Source organism: Mus caroli, chromosome 9 (genome assembly GCF_900094665.2).
Source record: "Mus caroli chromosome 9, CAROLI_EIJ_v1.1, whole genome shotgun sequence".
Lineage (NCBI taxonomy): Eukaryota > Metazoa > Chordata > Mammalia > Rodentia > Muridae > Mus > Mus caroli.
Window position 1 is genome coordinate 62,236,803 of NC_034578.1, and position 22,504 is coordinate 62,259,306.

Sequence of the window (22,504 nt, forward strand, 5' to 3'; positions counted from 1 at the left end):
AATAATAATAAAGTTCAGAATACAGCTGGCAAAATGCTAATAACCTCTGCCTAATGTGACCTCACTGTGCACAGGCCTTCGTGAGCTGAAGACTGGGGAGGACTAAGTTAAATATATGATTCTTGTCATTGCCCACAGCTTTCTTGAAATACTTGCCTGTTGCTGGTCAGGGTGTGGTTTCACCACCCATAAGTGAAGACTGAACTTGGCACCATATATTTAATTCTATACATAAACACCACCTAGGCTCCAAGGGCTATGCAAAACTCTGTGCGTCTGCATCTGAAAAAGACAGCTTGGTCTTGATTGGTTTTGCTTTGAAATGCCTGCTTACTGCTTGTCTTACCTGAGAGAGGGAGAGTAGTTGTTGGTGGGTGGGGAACTGAGTCTTGAAACTTCCTTCTTGGACTTCAGGTTGCACGGTTCCTCTGAGAACTTCTTTATGGCTCTGTTGCTACCCATAGGTCCTCTTCCTGACTACACCCCTCCAGAAATTTTTTCTTTTGAAAGTACTACTGGATTTACACTGTATGGAATGTTGTATAAGCCTCATGACCTACAACCTGGAAAGAAATACCCCACTGTGTTATTCATATATGGTGGTCCCCAGGTGAGTATATAAACTCATATAAATATATATACATACATACATACATACATACATATATTTTTAGGTGATTTTTATTTTATGTGTATGAGTATTTCTTTCTGCATGCATGTCTGTGCATCATGTGCCTACCTGATGCCTGCAGAGTTCAGAAGAGAGTGTCAGATCCCCTGGAACTGTAGTTACAGACATTGTGAGCTTCCATGTGGGTGCTGGGAATAGAACCTGAGGCCTCTGGAAGAGCAGCACGTGCTCTTAGCCATCTCTCCAGCTGTGATTTTTGTTTTTTGTTTTGGTTTTTAATGTCTAGATAGTTAAGATAGAATTTAAGGCTGGACATGGTGATACACATTTATAATCTCAGCCCTTGAGAGGCAGCAGCAGGAAGACTAAATCCCACCAGCGAGATGTCAGAACATTGGCTGTGCAAGCAAGAGTTGTAATCCCAGCCCGCATGTCAGGTGAAAAGCTGGATGTGTTTGTGTGCCTGGAATCCTCATCCTGTGGGGGTGCCGTGGGGGTGCCGGCAGGAGGATCATCGCTAGGTTCCCCTGACTCCAGGCTCAATGAGAGACCCCTTTCTTAAAGGAATAAGGCAAAATAGTGATAGACCGGGACACCAGAAGCATCCTTCTCTGATCTCTGCACCGTGAGTACAGAACACTAGCACGCGATTGCTGTTGATAAACAGAGCCTTGCCAGTGGGGACTGACTGGTGGTCAGTCTTTTCAGTGCTTCCTTTTGCTTCAGGTACAGTTCCCAGCACCACAAAAGTAAATTAAAATTGAAAATAAGATATTTATGCCTGCTTATATGGATTTTCCATTGAATCTTTCAATAAATTAGAATATGATTATAGCATGTTTATAATGCCATTCTTGGACTCAGTAATATCCTTTATAATTGCATTCAATTATTTACTCTCTGATACATCTAAACCTCATATTGTACAGAAAATAAGGTAAAAATAAACTAACACAGCTATTAACTCTCCAGATAGTGAGCAGTATTATGCTGTATATTAATTATGTTAAATCACTTGCTGTGATTAAGTATGTTTAGTAAGCAAAATAGTCATAGCCCGCATTATAGCTATTGGCATACATCAGGAGCAATGTAAATTAGGCTTCTGCTAAAAATAGGAAATTTTTGGACTGGAAAGATAGCTTAGTAGTTTAGAGTTCAATTCTCAGCCACCACATGGTAGCTGATGCCCTCTTCTGGAATGCAGGTATACATGCAGATACAGCACTCATATACATAAAATAAATAAATCTTTAAAAAAATTTTTTTTAAATATGAAATTTAGTTGGCTGTGATGGTGTATGACTTTAATGGGAAACAGGCGGGCAAATCTCTGAGTTCAACACAAACTGTTCGGGACAACTAGGGATACATGAGACCCTGTTTTGAGAAAAATCAAGAAAAACAACCCACAACAATAAAACATACACACATAAAAACAAGAAAGCAGGGCTGGAGAGATGGCTCAGTAGATAAGAGCACTGGCTACTTGCTCTTCCAGAGGTCCTGAGTTCGATTCCTAGCAACCACATGGTGGCTCATAACCATCTGTAATAGGATCCGATGCCCTCTTCTGGTGTGTCTGAAGATAACTACAGTGTATTCATATACATAAAATAAACATTAAAAAAAAAAAACCAAGAAAGTAGAAAGTAACAAATACTGTCAAGGACATATGAGCTTTATACGACTTAACATCAAAACTAGATTTTAAGACTTCTTAATGTGAGTAATTTATTTTAAAAATTTAGCCACGTGAAAAGATGCCTGTTATCATTAACCATCAGGGAAATGCAGCCAAGAACCACAGTGGGTATCACCGTCCATATCCATTAGGAGGCTGTTAAGGGGGACTGTGTAGGCAACATGTGGAGAAATCGGACCCCTGGTCCAGTGTTGGTGGAACATAGAGTGATGTGGCCACACACAGATAGCATGGTGGCTCCTCAGAAAACCAAATGCAGAATCAATCACCTTTTCACCTGTGCATTCATGCCCAAAAGAAGTGAGACCAGATACAGGAAAGGCTATTTATATACCCATTTATGCACTGGCCAGGAGCTAGAAGCAACCCAGGACCTGATAAAAGATGGATGGATAAATAAATACAATACAGTAAAAACAGAAAATGAGAGCCAGTGAGATGGATCAGGGGGCAAAGGCACTTGTTGCCAAGATTACAGTCCAAGTTCAGCTTCTAGGGCCCGTGTGGGGGAAAGAAGGATCCAGCTTCAGGAACTAGTCCTCTGACTGCTACACACACATCATGGCATATACAGCACACAAAATATTAGATATGAGCTAGGCTTTGGTGGTGTACTCCTCTAGTTCCAACACTTCAGGCAGAGGAAGGTGGATCCCTGAGTTTGAGGCCACCCTGGTCTACAGAGAAAACCTGTCTCGAAAAACAAAAAGGGGAAATGGGGCCAACAAGATGGTACAACAGGTCCAGAGCTCATTCCACGTCACATGGTAGAATCAATGAACTCCCTCTTCTGACCTGTGCACACACCCACATACACAGAGAGAGAAGAGCGATTTTTTGTTTGTTTAACAGTTTGTTTGTTTGTTTGTTTGTTTGTTTAATTAATTAGGAAGCTAACACCTGCTACAATGGCTGAGTTCAGAGAAAAGTGAAGTCAGGGGCCGAGAGTCTAGCTCAGTGGTTGGATGCTTCTCCACAGGCCTGGGTTTGAGACCTAGCACTGAAGGAGACTGAATGAATGAATAAATGAGGAGAGATGTTCGTTTGTTTGGGACGGGGATCTTGATATATATATATATCCTGGCTAATGTTGAGTTTTTCCTGTAGACCAAGGTAACCTCAAACTTGCAGTTATCTACCTGCTTCTGCCTCTTGACTGCTGGGATTACAAGTATAAGCCAACATGCCCAGCAATACATAAATATTTATTTAACAAGTACTCATATTCTTTAAAATGTGACAGATATTTTTGTACCAATAGAAGTGAGAACAGACTGGGTGGACCAAGAAGATGCTTATTTAATAAAAGGCATTTGCTGCCAAGCCAGACAATCTGAGTTCTATCTCAGGGACCCATGTGGTGAAAGAGAACTGACTCCTTCAAGTTGCCCCCTGACCTGTCTATGTACTCTCTCTCTCTCTCACACACACACACACACACACAAATAAATATAGACAATCTGCCTATACATATTATATATATGTTTGTGTGCCTGCATATATGTCATATATTTATAAAGTGTAAAATGTTTTAAAACAGATGAAGCTAGATGATAGCATTGGAGTTTGGAGAATTGTTTCTGAAGAAGATTGTTTGGGTTGCCAGGTATTCTCAGATCTCTTCTTGGAGAAGCAAAAGGCCTCCAGATTGCAAAGGCAAGCCTGTCACTGGGGGCTGAGTGTCTATATCAGACAACTGAGGCTGTCTTTGTAACAAGGAAAGAAGTGAGGTCATGAACTGCTTATAATGTGTTCTGTGCCTCTGTCTTTCTCTTCTACTGCTATGACAAAGCCATAACCAAGACAGTTTATAAAATAACCCATATCATTGGGTGCTTGCTTAGAATTTCAGAGGGTGAATCATGGTGGGGAACATCCCGGCAGGCGGTGGGCAGGCAGGAAGGTAGGTAGGCATTGGAGCTGTAGCTAAGAGCTTACATCATGATCCATAGGAAAAGACAGAGAGAAGGTTATCTGGGAATGCCATGGGCTTTTAAAGTCTCAAAGTGACTCCCAGTGACACACCTCCTCCAAAAAAGCCAGATTTCCTAGTCCTTTCAAACAGTTCCGCCAACTGGGGACCAAGCACTCAAATATGAGCCTGACAACCTGAGTTCTATCTCAGGGACCCATGTGGTGAAAGAGAACGGAGACCAAGCACTCAAATATGAGCCTGTGGGGGCCACTCTCATTCACACCACCACAGCCTTGCAATTCTTTATCTGGTATCTCCTTTAAAAAGACTTTTACCCACCCAGTTCCTATTGCTAAGATTCCTTATCTCCATTTTATATTCATTCATTCCAAAAATAGAAGTGGAGGTCCTATTTTACACACAGTGAGAAGAAATGACTTCTGTTAAGCCTTCTTCCATGTAGAAGGAATAATAAGCAAGTTCCTAGAATAAGAACCCCTTTGATACTATTGGTGTAGGATGGGGCTTAGCTCACAGTAGAAAGGGTAGCAATAGACTCAGATCACCCAAGGCCTACATAATCTACCCAACATCCACATAATCTAAGGTCATAAAGGCCACAGAGGCCATCTTGGGCTAAGCCTCACCTCAGCTCAGTGGAAGAATACTGGCCTGGCATTTGTGAGATTAGATTCAGCTCCCAGTACCAAAGGGCATGGGGTGAGGGTGAAGGGTGCGGTGGCTTTTATCTTATCTATTCATCCATCTGTCTGCCTGTCTGTCTGTTCATCAACCCACCCACCCGCCCATCCATCCATCTGTCCACCCATCCATCTATTGTGAAGGATAGTAAAAGTAGGAAGGAGCTAAGTAACAGTCATATCTCACATTTTGAAGATATCACTCTTTCTGCCTGAATAGACAGACTATGGAGCATGAGACTAAAAGTAGAAAGGCCATTTTGACAGCTGTTAGAATATGCTTAGACACAGCACAGACAGGGCAGGGTGATCTCTTGCACCCTTCCCTTCTCTCTCACACCGCTTAACCACACTCAGTTCTTCCCACCATTTTAATAGAAAAACTAGCAAATTGGATGTCACAAAAATTAAAACCTTTAACAGGTGAGTGTAGTGACTCACACCTTTGTTCAGATTGATCTTCAGCCTGGTCTACATATTAAGACCCTGTTGTGAAAGAAAGAAAGAAAGAAAGAAAGAAAGAAAGAAAGAAAGAAAGAAAGAAAGAAAGAAAGAAAGAAAGAAGAAAGAAAAAAGAAAAGAAAAGAAAAGAAAAAAGAGAGAAAGAAAAAGAGAAAGAAAGAAAGAGAGAGAAAGCAAGCCTTTCAACCAGGAAGATGGCTCAGCAGGTTGATGAGTTTGCCACACATGCAAGCCTGACAGTCTTAGATTTCCTGAACCATGAGTCCCAAAATTGTCCCCTCCCCCACAGATGCTTTCATGGATAGTTACTATACACATGCATACCCCACAGTAATAATAATACATTTTTGCTTGCTTGTTTTTGAGACAGGGTTTCTCTGTAGCCCTGGCTGTCCTGGAACTCACTCTATAGACCAGGCTGGCCTCGAACTCAGAAATCCTCCCGCCTCTGCCTCCCAATAAAGTCGTGCACCACCACCACCAGCTCCTCATTTTATTATTAATAACCATGAGTCCAGTTAATGCTGCTTGTGTGTGCTAATAACTGAGTTTTAAAAAACTAAATACTTGGGGCTGGAGAGATGGCTCAGCAGTTAAGAATACAGACTGCTCTTCCGAAGGTTCTGAGTTCAATTCCCAGCAACCACATGGTGGCTTATAACCATCCGTAATGAGATCTGACGCCCTCTTCTGGTGCATCTGAAGACAGCTAAGGTGTACTTACATATAATAATAAATAAATCTTTGGGCAGGCCTGGAGTGAGTGGCCCAGAGCAAGCAGAGGTCCTGAGTTCAATTCTCAGCAACCACATGATGGCTCACAACCATCTGTACAGCTACAGTGTACTTATATACATAAAATAAATAAATCTTTTTTAAAAATTCAATACTTGAATGGACATTTCACAGCATGTAGGTACATGGTAGTATAGGGGGGAATACACAAACTCCTGAGTTGGCAGGAGCTCTGGGTCAGTACCTCCATGTGAGCAGAACCTCACACGGTACAGAAGGCAAGGAGGGGCACAGCTGCTTCAGTAGAGTCTGCCCTCATCTGTTTTTAAACTAATGTAATAATTGCTTATATTTATGCGGTACCCCATGATCTAGGGGCTTTTTATAGGTTTTGAGATGAGGTCTTACTTTATGCCCCAGGCTAGCCAGAATTCAGGCTTAAGTGGGTTTCCTGACTCAACCTCCTTAGTAGCTCAAGCTATCGACTTTGGTACCCCTGCCCTCCTCAGCCCTCTCATTAGTTTGGGTTTATATGTGTGCACACATAATGTAGGGAGGTGGTGTGCTACAGCATGCATGTGGAGACGAGAGGACAACTCTGCAGTTCTCTCCTACTGTTGATGGGTTCTAGAAATCGAACTCAGATCACCTGACTTATGCAGGCAGCTTTTTCCCCAGGAAGCCATCTCTCCATCCCCTTTTTTTTCTCTATTTGAGATATGGTCTCAATGTGTAGTCCTGGCTGGCCTAGAACTCACTTTATAGGCTAGGATCTGCCTGCCTCTGCCTCCCAAGAGCTGGGATTAAAGGCATGCGCCACCACTGCCTGGCTCCTCATTTTTCTCAGAACCTCTTTTTAATGTCTATCTTAGTGTTCAGAACTACTAACTACAGTCTCATGTTGCTTTACAACCCAGGAACTTTCTGGTAAATGTCACTAGGCTATCTGGTCATTAGACAGGCATCATAAAGTATATGCTTATACAAACCTTCATGCAGTGGTGACATGCAACAAGCATACAGACGTGTAGGCTGCTGCAGTGGAGCCCCAGTGTTCTAAGATGAACCTTCTTGTGTGTATGATACCAAGCATGAACCCAGGACCTTCTGCATACTAATTATTCAATCCATGACTGGGCAACACAAATACCTCTAAACTCTCTTCATTAGCATTAGCAGGAGCTCCAAATAATGAATTAAAAAAAATAGTATGAGCCTGGTGGTACACCCCTGTAATCTCAGCTTTGGTGGAGCTGGGAGGCAGAAACAGGAAAATTGCAAGTTCAAAACCTGACTCACTTACTGAATAAGTTAAAGTCCAGCCTTGACAACTTAGACTAAAAATAAGAAGGGACCTGAGGGCTGGGTGGTGGTGGTAGTGGTGGTGGTGGGCTATGCTTTTGATCCCAAGTGGGGTGGAGGAAAGTAGAGACAGACAGATCTATGTGGTTTCAAGAAAAGCCTGGTCTACAGATCGAATTCTAGGACAGCCAGGGCTATACAGGGACACCCGATCTCAAAACAAACAAACAAAACAAAACAAAACCAGGACCTGAGGCTGTAACTCAGTGGTAAGCATTGCTTAACAAATGTAGGGCCCTTGGTTCAATCCCAGCTACCACACCCACCCACCAGTAATCTAGTCATCTGTTACCAGCCATTGTTCAGTACGGCTCAGAACCCTGGCAGTGCAATAGCTTGTTTACACTAACAGTGCCCCAAACCCAGGAGAAATGCACCGCATCACGCCAGCTGTGCTGTCATTAGACATTTTCAGCTCCGTTGTGATCCCACGAGACCACCACTTCATGAGTGCCCTGAGCTGACTGAAACATGAGCATGCAGGGTGTGGCTCACTCCTCCTCTCTGTAGCTACAGCTCCTTTTCTAGTACAGCCCCAGATGCAGTCTCTCTCTCTCTGTCACTTTGAAGGGTAGTCTCTAGGGTGATAAAGTGATTTAAAAATCATACTTTTACACTAATTTGTGTAACATGAATGAGATAACCGGACTGATAACAGTGTTCATTAGAATGCCACATCTCCTCGCTGTCACTCAGCAACAACTCCAGAAGAGACAAGTGGGGCGAGAAGATGGTCTTAATTGTCCTTGTCACTGTTATTTGAGTGACATATTCTTTGGTGTAGATAATTCGGCAACTTTCTCTGTGGGGTGGATTATCTTACCTTACTTAAATCTTAATTATCTGAGCTGGAATGAAGTCTGCAGTGTTTGGTATTTGCCATGAAGCTCTAAGTGTGAGACTAAGTGTGAGCAACACAAACATGCCTAGAGGAGAGTCCGTTTAAAAGTGGATCCTGTCACACTTACGCTTCAACAGGAAGATGATAGGAAGCTCAGCTTCCTGGTGCTCGCCTCGCCGTGGATCCCCCTCTCATGCTCTGTATGCTGCCATGCAACTTCACTCAAGATGTGCCTCTCTTCCAGGTGCAGCTGGTGAACAATCGGTTTAAAGGAGTCAAGTATTTCCGCCTGAACACCCTGGCCTCCCTGGGTTATGTGGTTGTGGTGATAGACAACAGGGGATCCTGTCACCGAGGACTTAAATTTGAAGGCGCCTTTAAATATAAAATGGTGTGTGAACATAGAGCACTTTCTTTTCAAATGTTTTCATTTTCTTTGAGTTGGGGGAGGATCTAAGTGACAGAATGAGGGAGCACACGTTAGAATTGAGCAGTGGGAAGGAAGGCACAGTTGGGTTTACACTATACTCACTCCTGGTTACCTGTATGTAATGCCCAGGAGCTGAGGTAGAACCACTTCTGCACAAAAATACTCTTCTAAGTTGTACCCGCACCTCCCTACAAAGCAGCCCCATCTAGCTTGCAGAGACCATATATAGCTAAGAAATAATTGAGATTTGTTCTGTCCTCTGTGAAGAGGGAAACCGACTGGTTAGTTCCTTCCTTGTGACAAGCCTCTTTCTCTCTGCAGGAAGCTTTAAATGCTACTTTTTAGAGATGCCCCAGGTCCTTTCTGCTGCTTTGGGAACTGATGACAGACAGGCCGATGTTCCTTTTGCACTGTAAGGCAGTCCCTGTGGTTGCCAGTGTGTTGGACATGCTGAGTAAGACATGGGATGCTCTCCCACAGACAGTTCTTTGACCTTATGTTGTATTCTCATGTAAGTTTTTGGTTGTTTTATTTTTTGGTTTTGGCTCAGTGAAGCAAGACTGTGTGCACTGGCAGGCCAGGTGATACCCTGGGTGGTACTGGCAGGAACTAAGCCGTCCAGAGCTTTGCTAGAGGTAACATGCTGGAAAAGAGGAAGTTAGGGCCTCAGGGGTAATGCCCCCTGTTTTGTTGCACTTAAGTGCTAAAAGGAGAAGTAAAATTAATCTCTTAAAGGGGCTGAAAAAAATTGGATAGAGGAAGGCTTGTTACAAGGAAGTTGCTGGCCTCTTAGCAGACAACAGAACAAACGAGTGGGAGACACGCTGTAGCTAGGGACAGTGTGGGCAATGACAGGAAAGGCCTGGGGACTAAACCCCCATCAGCCAGCGTAGTAGGAGGAGTAGCAGGTCCTTACCTATAGAAGCATTTTTACTTTACATTTCCTGAGGCAAAATAGAATATTACTTGTTAATTAAACTCTAATCTGAAAAGAGAAACTCTCCAGGAATTTTTAGTAAAAACATGAAGCAGCATTAAAAAGAATTCTCTAAGACTAGTGTACATCAGAGCCAGTGAGCTTCCCCCTTTTTGACAGGGTCAAATAGAAATCGATGATCAAGTGGAAGGACTCCAGTACCTAGCATCTCAGTATGACTTCATTGACTTGGATCGAGTGGGCATCCACGGCTGGTCCTATGGTGGCTACCTCTCCCTGATGGCATTAATGCAGAGGTCGGATATCTTCCGGGTACGTAGCTGTTGTTGTATTTCAGTTTTTGCTTGTTTGTTTTCTTGATTTCGGCTTTTTTTAGGCAGAGTTTCTCTGTATAGCCCAGGCTGGCCTTGAACTCAAAGATTTCCCTGCCTCTGCCTCCCACATGCTGGGATTAAAGTTGTTCACCACCACCACCCAGCTCTGTTTGTTTTTGTAATTAGATAGAATTCTGTTAATCGAAGACACCTGGAAGTAGTAATAGTTTTGAAGGCTCATGGTATTGCCAATATTGTAGAATGTTGAGTTTGTGTTTTACAACATGGGAAATGTACCTTTTGTGTTAATATAGCTTTTTAAACACTTGTCAGCCTGAGCACCAATTTTTAACTACTTATACATGCCAAAGATTAAAAGTCATGACTAGTAAAAACACACACACAGTTACTGGATCGTACTACTTGTTTAATTACTAAAGTACATCTTTGTCCTATGCTCTGGTCTATCCTCAACAGCTAACAGTCCTTAACAGTTAAGTCCATCTGTGTCCAGCACAGGGTCCTAAACAAATCATGGGAAGTGAACTGAATATTTACATGCTTAGAATTCTTCAGATTCTTAGAATTTTATACTAAAAAGGTTATAGAAAGATGATATTACTAAGAAAATAGTAATGAGTGGGTAGATGAGCTGACCCTGCAAGGGTGCCTAAGGCCAAGCCTGACAACCTGGGTTTGATCCTTGAGACTCAGGTAGTGAGAGGAAAGAGCCACCAACTCTGCAAGGTTGTCCTTGACCTCTGCAGCCATGCCCCTAACGTGTGCACCCATGCAAATACACACATGCTCGTATAAAAGGCTCACTTTTTTTAATGTTACAAAAAGAAAGGCAGGATGTAGTGAGATGGCCTGGCAAGTAAAGTGCCCGCCACCAAGCCTGACACTGAGTTCAGTGCCCACACAGTGGAAGAACAAACTGAGTATGACCATGCACATAGGTAGCTAGATAGTTAAGTGTAAAAAAAAAATTAGCAAAAATACAAATTAAGAGTAGTAATTTTTATATTAGTAATATAGTTCTTCACAATGATCATTTTTTTTTATTTTTTGTTTTGTGGTTTGTTTAAGACAAGCTGAAGCCAGGCAGTGGTGGCGCATGCCCTTAATCCCAGCACTCGGGAGGCAGAGGCAGGCGGATTTCTGAGTTAGGGGTCAGCCTGATCCACAGAGTGAGTTCCAGGACAGCCAGGGCTACACAGAGAAACCCTGTCTCAAAAAACAAAAAACCAAAAAAAAAAGAAGACAAGCTGGCCTCTCTAACTTATTGTATGGCTAAAGATAATCTGAACTTCTAATCCTTCTGCCTGCACCTTCTGAGGGCTGGGATTACACTCTGCCCTGTTTACGGGAAGTAATTATTAGAACCAAAGAGCCAGGCATCGTGGCATGCACCTGTCATCCTGGGGCCTGCAGCAGACAGAGCAGCAGAAGAGTTGCCAACACGAGGCTAGCCTGGGCTACCTACTGAAACACTATCTGTAAAACAAAGGACATTCATTAAAATATCTAAATAGAAAACTACATAGAAGCTTTAAAATCAAATGTTTTATTTACATATACTCCATCATTTTAAATTCTGTATTGCTTAAGGGAAAAAAGCTAAAAGGAAGCAGCAATGTGACAGTGTGTGCTTTCTGTAGATGAGGTAGGTGGCAGTTCCCACCTGTTCCCAGGGCGGGATGGCTTCTCAAGGATGTCTGGTTCAGTGTCTGCTTTGGATAAAGGAACTCATGGTGTATATTTCAGCTGCCCCAGTTTCAGGGCATGGTGCAGAGTGTGCCTGTGGGGCACAAAGCTTCGTGACTCATGGAGTATCAGATTTGTGACCTTGGCACCCGACTTCAGGCTTCTGCCTGTCCTGAGATGTTGCCCAGTAGTAGGACTAAAGCATGGCGAGGATAATTTTAGCTTATACATTTGCAGTTGTAAGTTACCTTTGCTAGCCCTCTTTTCTGGGACACACCTGACTGTCCGTGTTCTCATACGCAGGTTGCTATTGCTGGGGCCCCAGTCACTCTGTGGATCTTCTATGATACAGGATACACGGAGCGCTATATGGGTCACCCTGACCAGAACGAACAGGGCTACTACTTAGGCTCTGTGGCCATGCAAGCGGAGAAGTTCCCCTCAGAGTAAGTTCCTGCTTTACAGTTAAGGCTGTCCATTTTAAGTGGTGTTTTAACAACTTTCAGGATAATGATACAAACTAAATGCTGAAAATTAAAATGAATGTTTTATAAATACTAAAAAATTATTTTCTTCCTCAGTACTGGGGATTGAGCCCAAACCATTGCATAGACAAGTGTTTTACTACTAGCTGCTAAACCGTCTAGAGTAGCACTCAGAGCCAAATTAAAGACTAATTCAGAGACCATATTGGGAGAATTTCTAAAGTATAGTTATGTTTGTTTATTTATCTTTATATTTGAAGCAGTTGCTTACGCTGAAAGAAATTAAGTCCCTAATTGTGTCAGAGTGGAAGCAAGTCTGTCAGCTTAGTGTTTTCACAAACGTGTTCTAGGAACTCGTAGCGTTACTCAGACGCTGACCATCTCTCCTTTCTAGTCACTCCATGTGGCTTCTGATCTCGTAGGTTTAGGACTGGAAACAGAGACAGCGCTGTCCGTAGGTTAAAGGACGTGCGGGTCAGCCGTCACACTCTTCTGTCTTGCCTAATTCTGATATTTTTATTCCTCTAGACCAAACCGGTTACTCCTCTTACATGGGTTCTTGGATGAGAATGTTCACTTTGCACACACCAGTATATTGCTGAGTTTTTTAGTGAGGGCTGGAAAGCCATATGACTTACAGGTGGGTTGTTCTGCATTTTCAAATTCAATATGGTGATTAATAGTGAAGCATTGCTCTGAAATCTAACAAAATGAGGAAAAAGGCTGAGTGTCAGGCTGTGTCTGCACTCTACCTAAGAACACTGAAGTAATAATAATAAGCATAACTTCCAGTCTTTAGCTAATAAAAATCATCAGCTATAAAAACTATCAACCAAAGGCCTATTCAATTATGTGACTTACATATCTGTGTTCATTCAGCCTATAGGCCAAAAATGGCAGCCTATAGGCCAAAAATGGTGGCCTCTTCTGGTCTTCATGAACTCTAACATACAAATGGTGCAGTTAGATATACTCAGACACACACACAAAAGATAATTTTTTTTAAAGACCTGCTTACAAGATCTTTTAGTCTTGTTTTCATTCACATTGTCATGCAAATAGAAATTAATGGGTTACTCTTTTTCATAGCTCCCTTATGCTAAGTAAATAAAGATTTTGGAGGAGGTTTTAAGAGGAACTGCTTTTAGCCAAGCGGAGTGTTGCATACCTGTAACCCCAGCTCTTAGGAGGTGGAGACAAGCGGATCAGAAGCACAGTGCTACATAGCAAGTTAAAGGCTAGGCTACAAGAGATGCATTCCCCCCCCACACACACACACACCCAAAAAACACCCCTGTAATCCTGGACCTGATACAGGCTGCTAGCTTGAGGCCAGCCTTGGCTACATATGAAACAGTTTTGAGTAATGGTCTCACCATATATCTCCCCCTTTTTGGAAGGGGGGCCACCAACTACTGATTCTCCTGACTCAGCCTACGTGTGTCACTGTGCTCAGTGAGAAATACTGATAGACATAAAGACATAACCCAAGACAACAGACAAGCTTGGGGTATGTAAAGCCTTCTGAGATCAAAAGGCTTGAAAAATGCTACTACAGACAAGTGTCTCATAGTGTAATAAAGAAACATCAACTGAAATATCAAAAGGAAAGGAAAAGTATTTTTCATGAACATATTATCTTAAGGAACAAAAGAGACCAGTACTGTGTACACACACACATACATTTAACTTTATGAAGAAAAGTTTGGCCACATTAAGTTTAAACAGAAGGAATGACTAGCTTTTGTGGAAAGCTAAAGCCATATTTATAAAATTTTCATTCTCTGTCACATTAAAATCCATCTGATCTTGCCAGGCAGTGGTGGCACACGCCTTTAATCCCAGCACATGGGAGACAGTGGCAGGTGGATTTCTGAGTTCGAGGCCAGCCTGGTCTACAGAGTGAGTTCCAGGACAGCCAGGGCTACACAGAGAAACTCTGTCTTGAAAAAAAAAAAAAAAAAAAAAAAAAAAAAAAAAAAAATCCATTTGATCTTGAGCTGAAGCCATGGCTCAGGGCTGAGAAGCAGGTGGATGTCAGTAAGTTGCAGAGGACCTGGGTTCAGTTCTCAGCATCAACACAATGGCTCACAACCCTCTGTAAGATACACACATGGGGGCTGGAGACATGGCTCAGTGGTTAAGAGCACCGACTGCTCTTCCGAAGGTCCTGAGTTCAAATCCCAGCAACCACATGGTGGCTCACAACCATCCGTAATGAGATCTGACGCCCTCTTCTGGTGCATCTGAAGACAGCTACAGTGTACTTACATATAATAAATAAATCTTAAAAAAAAAAAAAAAAAAGATACACACATGGTACTCATACATACACACAGACAAAATGTTCATAGACATAAAATAAATGTGGAAAAAAATTTAAATTTATATGAGTACACTGTAGTTGTCTTCAGACACACCAGAAGAGGGCATCAGATCCCATTACAGATGGTTGTGAGCCACCATGTGGTTGCTGGGATTTGAACTCAGGACGTCTGGAAGAACAGTCAGTGCTCTGACCTGCTGAGCCATCTCTCCAGCCCCAGGATAATCTGTATTAATGTGATACCACGGAGAGGCATTGTTCCATATTGATAATCCAGTTAAAAACCTCTGGAAAACGTCTTAGTGCATGGGAGCCAGGGCCAGGAGGATCTGGAGTTTGAGGCTATCCTTAGCCGCATGGTGAGCTTGGACTACATGAGACCCAGCCTCAGAAAGCAATATATAAGTAACTGTGTTGAGAAAGTCTTGGAAGAGGGGCACCACTAAACTTCCTCTTCTTGCCTCTACCCTTTGTTGTGAAGATCTACCCTCAGGAGAGGCACAGCATCAGAGTTCCTGAGTCTGGAGAACACTATGAACTGCACCTGCTCCACTACCTTCAGGAGAACCTTGGATCGCGTATTGCTGCTCTGAAAGTGATATAACCCTGACTCATGTAGAGCTTGGTGTCCACTGTCTAACCAAACAAAGAGGGTTAGCCAAGAGAGAAGCCAGAGTTGATGAACCTACTTTTGTACCTGCCACATAAGATCTATTTCGGAAAGTAAATTTGGTGCCATGCAGAAATCTGCAGTTCCTGGATAGTACTCTAATACCTTGACCATGCACATAGAACAGAGTGACACGTTCCCAAGGGATTGAACAGCACCTGAGGAGACTGAGCGAACCAAGGCACCAGCGCCACATATTCAGACTAGCCTACTTTCACTTTACTAGCAGTATAAGCCTCTTGGACTTAATTAGTGGACTTTACCATATACTCTGAGTTTGTTAAAATATGATGATAGTAGTGATTGGTTTGGTTCAATTCCAGGATCTCTGACTAGTTATGGATTTGATAGCACTTACGTCTAATTGAATAGCTTATGCTTCGTCACTTGGGGTGTATCCAGCATGTCATGAACTAAATACTATTAAGCTTATGACTTTCCCAGTCATTAATAATTTTTCAAGGATAACCTAGTGGCCTCCTAAAGATACTTACCTGGCTGGGCTCTGACCAGTTTTTTAACCAATTTAAACAGCATCTAGTCTAAGTAATTCTCCTTTTGCTTTGATGTGATGGAGTGGGGTTTTCTTTTACATAAAGGCAAGTAACTATGTAGCATGAGTTTAATCACAAGTCTCAAGATGTTGACAGTTATAAGGAAAACATTTTTAATCAAATTATTTGAGAGCTTGAAAATTAGCAGGCAAGTTTTTTCTCCTTTTAGGAACAGAATATGTACACATTCACTTGTATTCTGAAAATATAATGGTGCCGTTTCCATTTGGCCTTTCCTTCATTAAAGTGTTCCCTAGTTTCCAGGAGGTAAAAGGTCACAGTGGGAAGGGAGAGACTCTGGTGCAGGGAATGACCAGGAAAGACCAGGTAGCAAGGCTCTGCTTCTCCATAAATACTCCTGAGAAAACCCAGGGTAAATGTAACCAGAGCTAGGAGGTCAAGCTTTGACAGCTACAGGGGCAGTCAGTCTTTGGAGTGGTTACTTTTATAATTCCAGCTTTTTGTTTTTTTCCTTTTAACTTTAAAAACCTTACAAATCTAAACTTTAACTTTTTTTATTTGAATGTAATTTAGATATCACTAGCTTAAAATAAAACGGTTTCCAGACCACTTCTTTGCCGTAAGCTGATCCCTGACAAACCATGGCACTCTTTGTGTTGGAAGCCTATCAAAAGTTAGTTGTGTTACTCGGTCATAACATTCTCCTGCTTCGGCCTTCCTGCTTGACTATGAAGGGTTGCATGAGCTTTCAAGTGCTGGCTGGCATCTGCCCTTAGGGCCTTCCAGTATTAGATGGGTCCCACTGCCGCCAGACACCTGTGGGCTTGACCCTCATTAATCACACCCCAGTGTTTAGACAGTTACCATAACTTAAAAATCACTCCAAGAAAAGTCACTGTGTTTCTTTCTCACTGCCACATCAGGTCCCTTTCCAAGAGAGCACAGTGAAGACAGGGACCGCCAGAGTAGAGGTGGATGCTTTGGGAAGCCTGGAGATAAATGGCAGGTGACTGTGGGCTTCTGTCCTGGGGAGGGAGGGCTGGGTTTGCCAGCTGTGTGTCTATGTTGTATGATAGACCCCACACTTTTCTTTTTGTCTATCTATTTTGACTTTCATGCTTATGACATTTTACCGTGCCAAAATTTGTTTATATTTTTTCAAGTTAAATTAAACTGATTTGGGTAACTTTCCTCCCCCTACAAAGTATTTCCCCCATGACTTATGTCTATTTTGACTGTTGAGGGTGGCATTGCTGGACTAGTTAGCCTCCTGGGGCTGCTTCTTACATTCTAGGTAGGCATGACATGAAGTAGCACCAACCACCCATTTGCTTTGTACAGAGACATCTCTTATTTTATGCAGACAAATCTTAGAAAACCTCAATTATCCTAGATTCTTTCTGCCTTCTCTCCGGGTATCACAGGAGTGCATCTACAACTGCCTTTTAAATGCCTTCTTCCTTCTCTACGAGGAAAAGTACTTGACTCACTTAGAGAAAGGTGGCTTGACCAGGCTTGCTTTTCAACACCAGTGAGAAAGGCATCAGTCATTTGGAGCAATCAGAAACCACTCTAACACTGTTCCATGACTGGATGTCAGCGAAAGATACACACCTCCCTGAAAGTCTGAGTGTGGTGGGAGCCAGAGAGCATCAGTAAGGACCAAAGTGTGGGGTTTTCACAGGTTTGGTAGCAAGCTACTCTTACGTTCACAGCAGCAGGACTCTCGGGTTCATCCAGGACCCCACGCACAAGAAACGGAGTCTTGAACCTGCTCTCAGAGGCATGAGCTCATCAGTTTGGGTGGAGACCAGAGCGCACATTTCTAGCAGGATGCGCTTCCTGGGCACTTCAGGGCGGGTCTGCAGGCTGCTTTTATAAACTTTCTGTAAAGAATGCAGTCGCAGTCAGAGAACAGGTGACTTATATGGTGGCTGGTTGTTAGGAACCCATAACAGTAGTCAAAGAAACTGCTCAGCTGTGATGCAAAGCACTCTTCGTGCCCCTAGTCTGAGAATGTATTTGGGCATGATGACCTTTCCCAGTCCTGGCCCCCCCAAAGCCTCACACAGAAAGATGAAGCCACGACGCACGCTTGTTCCTTTAAAACCGTGAGCCACACGCATGGGTGTGTTCAGGTGCTTCCTGCCTTTACCACACAGTTCTCTCTGCTGGTGGGAGGATTCCAGTCAAGGCTTCCATTGCTACAGAATCATACATTTTCCATCTGGAACAAATCTTTAACATAACCCAGTGTCCTCATCTGCTAGGGAGAAAAAAACCAAGCCTGTGTTCTAGAGAGAAAGAAACACACCCAGGATCTCACAGTTAGTACTCAGAACCAGGGTCTATCTGTGGCCTGCCTCATGGTAGCTATGTGATAGTTAAGATAGATAGGGTTTTTAAAGAAGTATTTATTAATATATTCCTATAAAACATTTTAAAGGAAGCCACATAAAAATGGTTAATTTTTCCTTTCTAAGTAAATGCTAAGCATGCTTATTAACGAAGCAGTACTGATGGGTATGTGACATCTGAAGCTAATTTAAGTCATTATGTTGAATGTCTTCCGTGGTGCCATGGGAGATAGGGACACAGAACATTTGCATAAGCCCAGGAACCCATCTTCCATGATGTGAGACCAGAGCCTCAGCCAAGTCTACACTATGTATGTGAGAGCATCTCCCAGCAGATGGAAGGAACTGGAAACATCCCGACTGGCCTTTCCAGCCCCACCTCTCCTCTCCTATCTCCCCTCCCAACCATTCTACAAGTCCCTTGCAGACACAGAAGCTGTGTTTGTGTGTTTGGTTTTGAGTAACCCTAATACAAATTTATGTTGTTTTAAGCAAAATTGGGTTGGGTGGAAGTCTTTGAGTTAAGCACTTAAAGTGCCTGCTGTCTCAGCACTGACCTGTGCAGACCTGCATGCCTCTCCAGTAAGCGCACGGGGCTCCTCTTCAGCCCCACGGCTTTTAATCGTGTGATGTGAAGCATTCGTTTCGCTGCATTTTATTACAGGTTCTTGGTTGCAATAAAGATGCTGCTGAAATCAACTGGCTTCAGTGTTCCTTGCCCCCGCCCCCCCCCCCCGCTCCTTTTCCCTCCCGCATCTGTACAGCCTTGCTTTGATGACTCAACTTTGGAGTGACTGATACCCAAGGTCATGTGCTTGCAATGAAGGGAGATGTTGGGGTTGGGTGCAGATCATGTGGGAGCTGCAGTACAAACACTGAGTGGGAGGTGTGCAGAGCGCTGCTCAGTATCTGCGGAAGGTTCCCAGAAGCCTCAGCCTAGGCACCAGGGACTAACAGGTACCTCCTGACCTGCCGGGGCTTCTGATTTATATCACTGACAATTGATCGAAGCTTCTACAGGTTCTGAACATGTGGCTGTCTTTGGCTCCTCTGTGGCTTCTTTCCTCCACCCTTCTCCACCCTTTCAACCATCTTAACATTAGATAGGAGCGATAACAGGATAGAGAGGAAAGAGATCCCTGAAAAGTCAGGGAGTGGAAAAGTGGTGATGTCATCATTAGACTACTTCCTGCTGATTAGGGGCATTGTGTTCCTTGGGGCAAGCTTGATCTTCAACATCAGATATCTAATTTCTTCTTTTTTCTTGTTTCTTCCTTTCGCATGACTACTTAAGAAACCTTGACCAACAGCAACCAACAACCCATATATATATATATACACACATATATATACACACACACACACACACATATATATATATACACACATACACATATATATACATATATATACACTAACATTTATGTACCCTCTGAAAAATTCCCAGAATTCCAAACATCACATAATCGCAGAAGCTCTCTGCAGCTGACAAAATCACACCCCTACTACAGCACAAGGCAAATCACAGTCAGCTGCTGTAAACAATCTGAAGCAGCTCCATATCCCACACCTGGGATTAAAGCAAGACCATTCTTACAATATAAAGAAACCAAAATTCCAAAATTGTCACTACATAAATGCTTTGAGAGAGTTTAGTGTAATGCTGTAATGGAGATTAGAGGAAAGTCAGTTCTTTATCTCTACCATATGGGTCCTGGGGACTGAACTCAGATTATCAGGCTTGGCAGCAAGAACCTCTAAACTGCTGAACCATCCTCCTGGCCAGATGTAGTGTTTTTTCTTTGACAATCTGAAGTTTTGCCATCATTTTCCCAACTGTGCAAACTCAGGGCCTTTGGCATGCTAGTAATGTGCTCAGTCTCTGAGCTATATGCCCAACTGAACAATTCTGAATTTTCACAGCAACTTTGAGTTTGTCAGTACTCCAGAACAGAGACTTGTCTGGGTCGTGTGCCTTTCTGTAGTTATGCGTGAAACACCATGTGAACAAATAGGGCAAGCCAACCGGAACTGAATTAGGGTCTTTTGCATATAAAAATTAGGGATAAAAATTATCTTTAAGATAATTTGGAATTGGAGAGAGATGGCTCAGAATTTAGGAGCATTGGCTGCACTTCCAGAAGACCCAGGTTCAAACGCCAGCACTCATGTGGCGGTTAACCCTTTGCAATTTCAGTTCCAGGAGCTATGGAGCCCTCACCTGCTCTGGCACAAAGCACATACATGATGCACATACATACATGCAAAAAACTCATACACATGGTGCACATTATGCCTAATGAATAGTAAAGTGTAAGTGGGATGGTGGTGGTGCAGGCCTTTAATCCTGGCACTTGGGAGGCAGAGGCAGGAGGATTTCTGAGTTTAAAGCTGGCCTGGCCTACAGAGGGAGTTCCAGGACAGCCAGGGCTACACAGAGAAACCCTGTCTCAAAACAACCCAACAAAACAAAACCAAAGTGTCCTGAAAAAAAGAAAAAACAAACAACTTATGAGGAGGAGGTCATGAAGGCACATACCTTTCTTTCCGACCCTGGGGAGATGGAAGCAGGCAGGCCACAAGGTGAGAGCAGTGTAGAACTGCACAGCAAGATCTGTCTCCACAGCAGCAACAATACAAGTTTACCATCGTCCCTCTCTGGAAGCCAATGCACGAGGCCACAGAACACAAGAATGAGAGGAAAGCCTGGGCAGTAAAGACGGCAAGACCTTGTCTGAGGCAGTGGGAGGGAGCTCAGGGAGAATCAGTCGTGTCACCTGACCTAGCCTCAGTTTCCCTCTCAGGTGGAGGCTTTTGAGGCGTTCCGCTCTCAGTGAGTATAGCATGTGTCTCCATCAGAACCAGCTCCTCAGAACTTTTACCTGTATGGGGTTTGGGATTGCTGCCCAAGGAAGCGGGGGGGTGGGGGACAAAATGGCATCCACATTCTGAGCTTGGCTGCACCTCTGCTCCCTGAGAGTTTTAGGGGGTTGGTCATGTTTCTATAGCATCCTAACCCTCTGAGTTCCTAGATGTCAGATGGCAATAATGAGACCTTCCCCTAAAGCACCTGCTGCCTGCTGCCTGCAGCACTGGAGTATTCAGTGAAGGTTAACTCAGAGGTAGCACTTCATTTTATGCCCTACCATTCCTTACTGGCTTGCTTTCTCTAGTTGATTACAGACACTGAAGGTAACACTCCTAAGCTAGCTGGCTTCTCCTCAAACTCCTGTGGAGTCTGACAAGTAGGAATCACTTGCTAGATATTTACTGCCAGAATTTGCCAGATAATAAATAAATGGGCCTCTGAGATGGCTCAGCAGATAAAGGGGCTTGCCTCCAAGCCTGGGGACCTGAGTTCAAACTGGGGACTAGTATGGTGGAAGGAGAAAGCCAACCCTGAAAGGTTGTCCTCTGACCTCAACACACACACACACACACACACACACACACAGAGAGAGAGAGAGAGAGTGAGAGATTGAGAGGAGGTAGTAAGAAGTGGCTGAGTGGCTGGGAAGTAGCTCCCTTGGTAGAGTGCTGCTGGGTCTCAAGCTATATTCTTGCGTTTCTTCTCCACACTAACCAAGAGCTTTTTTTTTTTTTTCTTTCTTTGATGATAACCTTTGCTTGGCGAGGGGTTGGGGGAAAGTATAGTTTGCCTTTCCCTGGTAGCTAATTACACTGAGTGCTTTTCATGAATTGTTGCCATTTACTTTTGTTTATTTGTTTGTTTGTTTGGGTTTGGGATTTAAGCTTTTTCTTTTTAAAATGTTTATGAATATGGTGGTTTGAATGAGATATTCCCCATCTTCTCAGACACTTGAGTACTTTGTCTCCAGTTGGTCGCACCAGGTAGGCTTATGAGGAATGGCCTTGTGGAGGAAATATGTCACTGGGGGCGGGCTTTGAGGTTTCAGAAACCATGTGCTAATTGAGTGTGCTTTGTCGGCTTCCTGCCTGTGGATGATGTGAGCTCTCAGCTGCTGCTCCAGCCACCGTGTCTGCCGGCCTGCTGCCATGCTCTGCACTGTGAGAGTGATGGATTCTAGAAAATTAAACTCACCTGGAAGTGGCTTTAGTCATGATAGCAAGGGAAAAGTAACTGATGCAGTGAGTGTGTGCCTCTGTGTGTGTGTGTGTGTGTGTGTGTGTGTGTGTGTGTGTGTGTGTGTGTGTGTGCGCGCGCGCGCTTAGAAGCTTAGAAGCTGGTGTCAAGGGCTGGAGAGATGTCTCAGTGGTTAAGAGCATTAGCTGCTCCTCCAGAGGACCTAGGTTCAATTCCCAGAACCCACATGGCAGCTCACATCTGTCTGTAACTCCAGTTCAGAAGATGTAACCGTCCCACACAAACATACATGCAGGCAAAACACTAATGCACATGAAAATAAAATAAAGAAGGAGAAAGAGAAGA

At 43.3% G+C, this 22,504-nt stretch overlaps 1 protein-coding gene across 5 annotated transcripts in view; it reads left to right on the forward strand.

Moving 5' to 3' along the window:
- The window catches only part of Dpp8 (dipeptidyl peptidase 8), a 53,021-nt gene extending 36,078 nt beyond the window's left edge, over window positions 1-16,943 (forward strand). For 3 of the 5 annotated variants that reach the window (XM_021173428.2, XM_029481360.1, XM_021173429.2), the window contains 6 exons: window positions 465-610; window positions 8,597-8,743; window positions 9,879-10,031; window positions 12,044-12,186; window positions 12,754-12,865; window positions 15,033-16,943. In XM_021173428.2, coding sequence (XP_021029087.1) covers window positions 465-610; window positions 8,597-8,743; window positions 9,879-10,031; window positions 12,044-12,186; window positions 12,754-12,865; window positions 15,033-15,155 — 824 coding nt within the window. In that variant the 3' untranslated portion in view covers window positions 15,156-16,943. Of the gene's footprint in view, window positions 1-464; window positions 611-8,596; window positions 8,744-9,103; window positions 9,294-9,878; window positions 10,032-12,043; window positions 12,187-12,753; window positions 12,866-15,032 lie in introns of those variants that run through there. The other 2 variants (XR_003837548.1, XM_029481361.1) reach the window with 2 other exon arrangements.
- The last annotated feature ends 5,561 nt before the right edge of the window (window positions 16,944-22,504 follow it).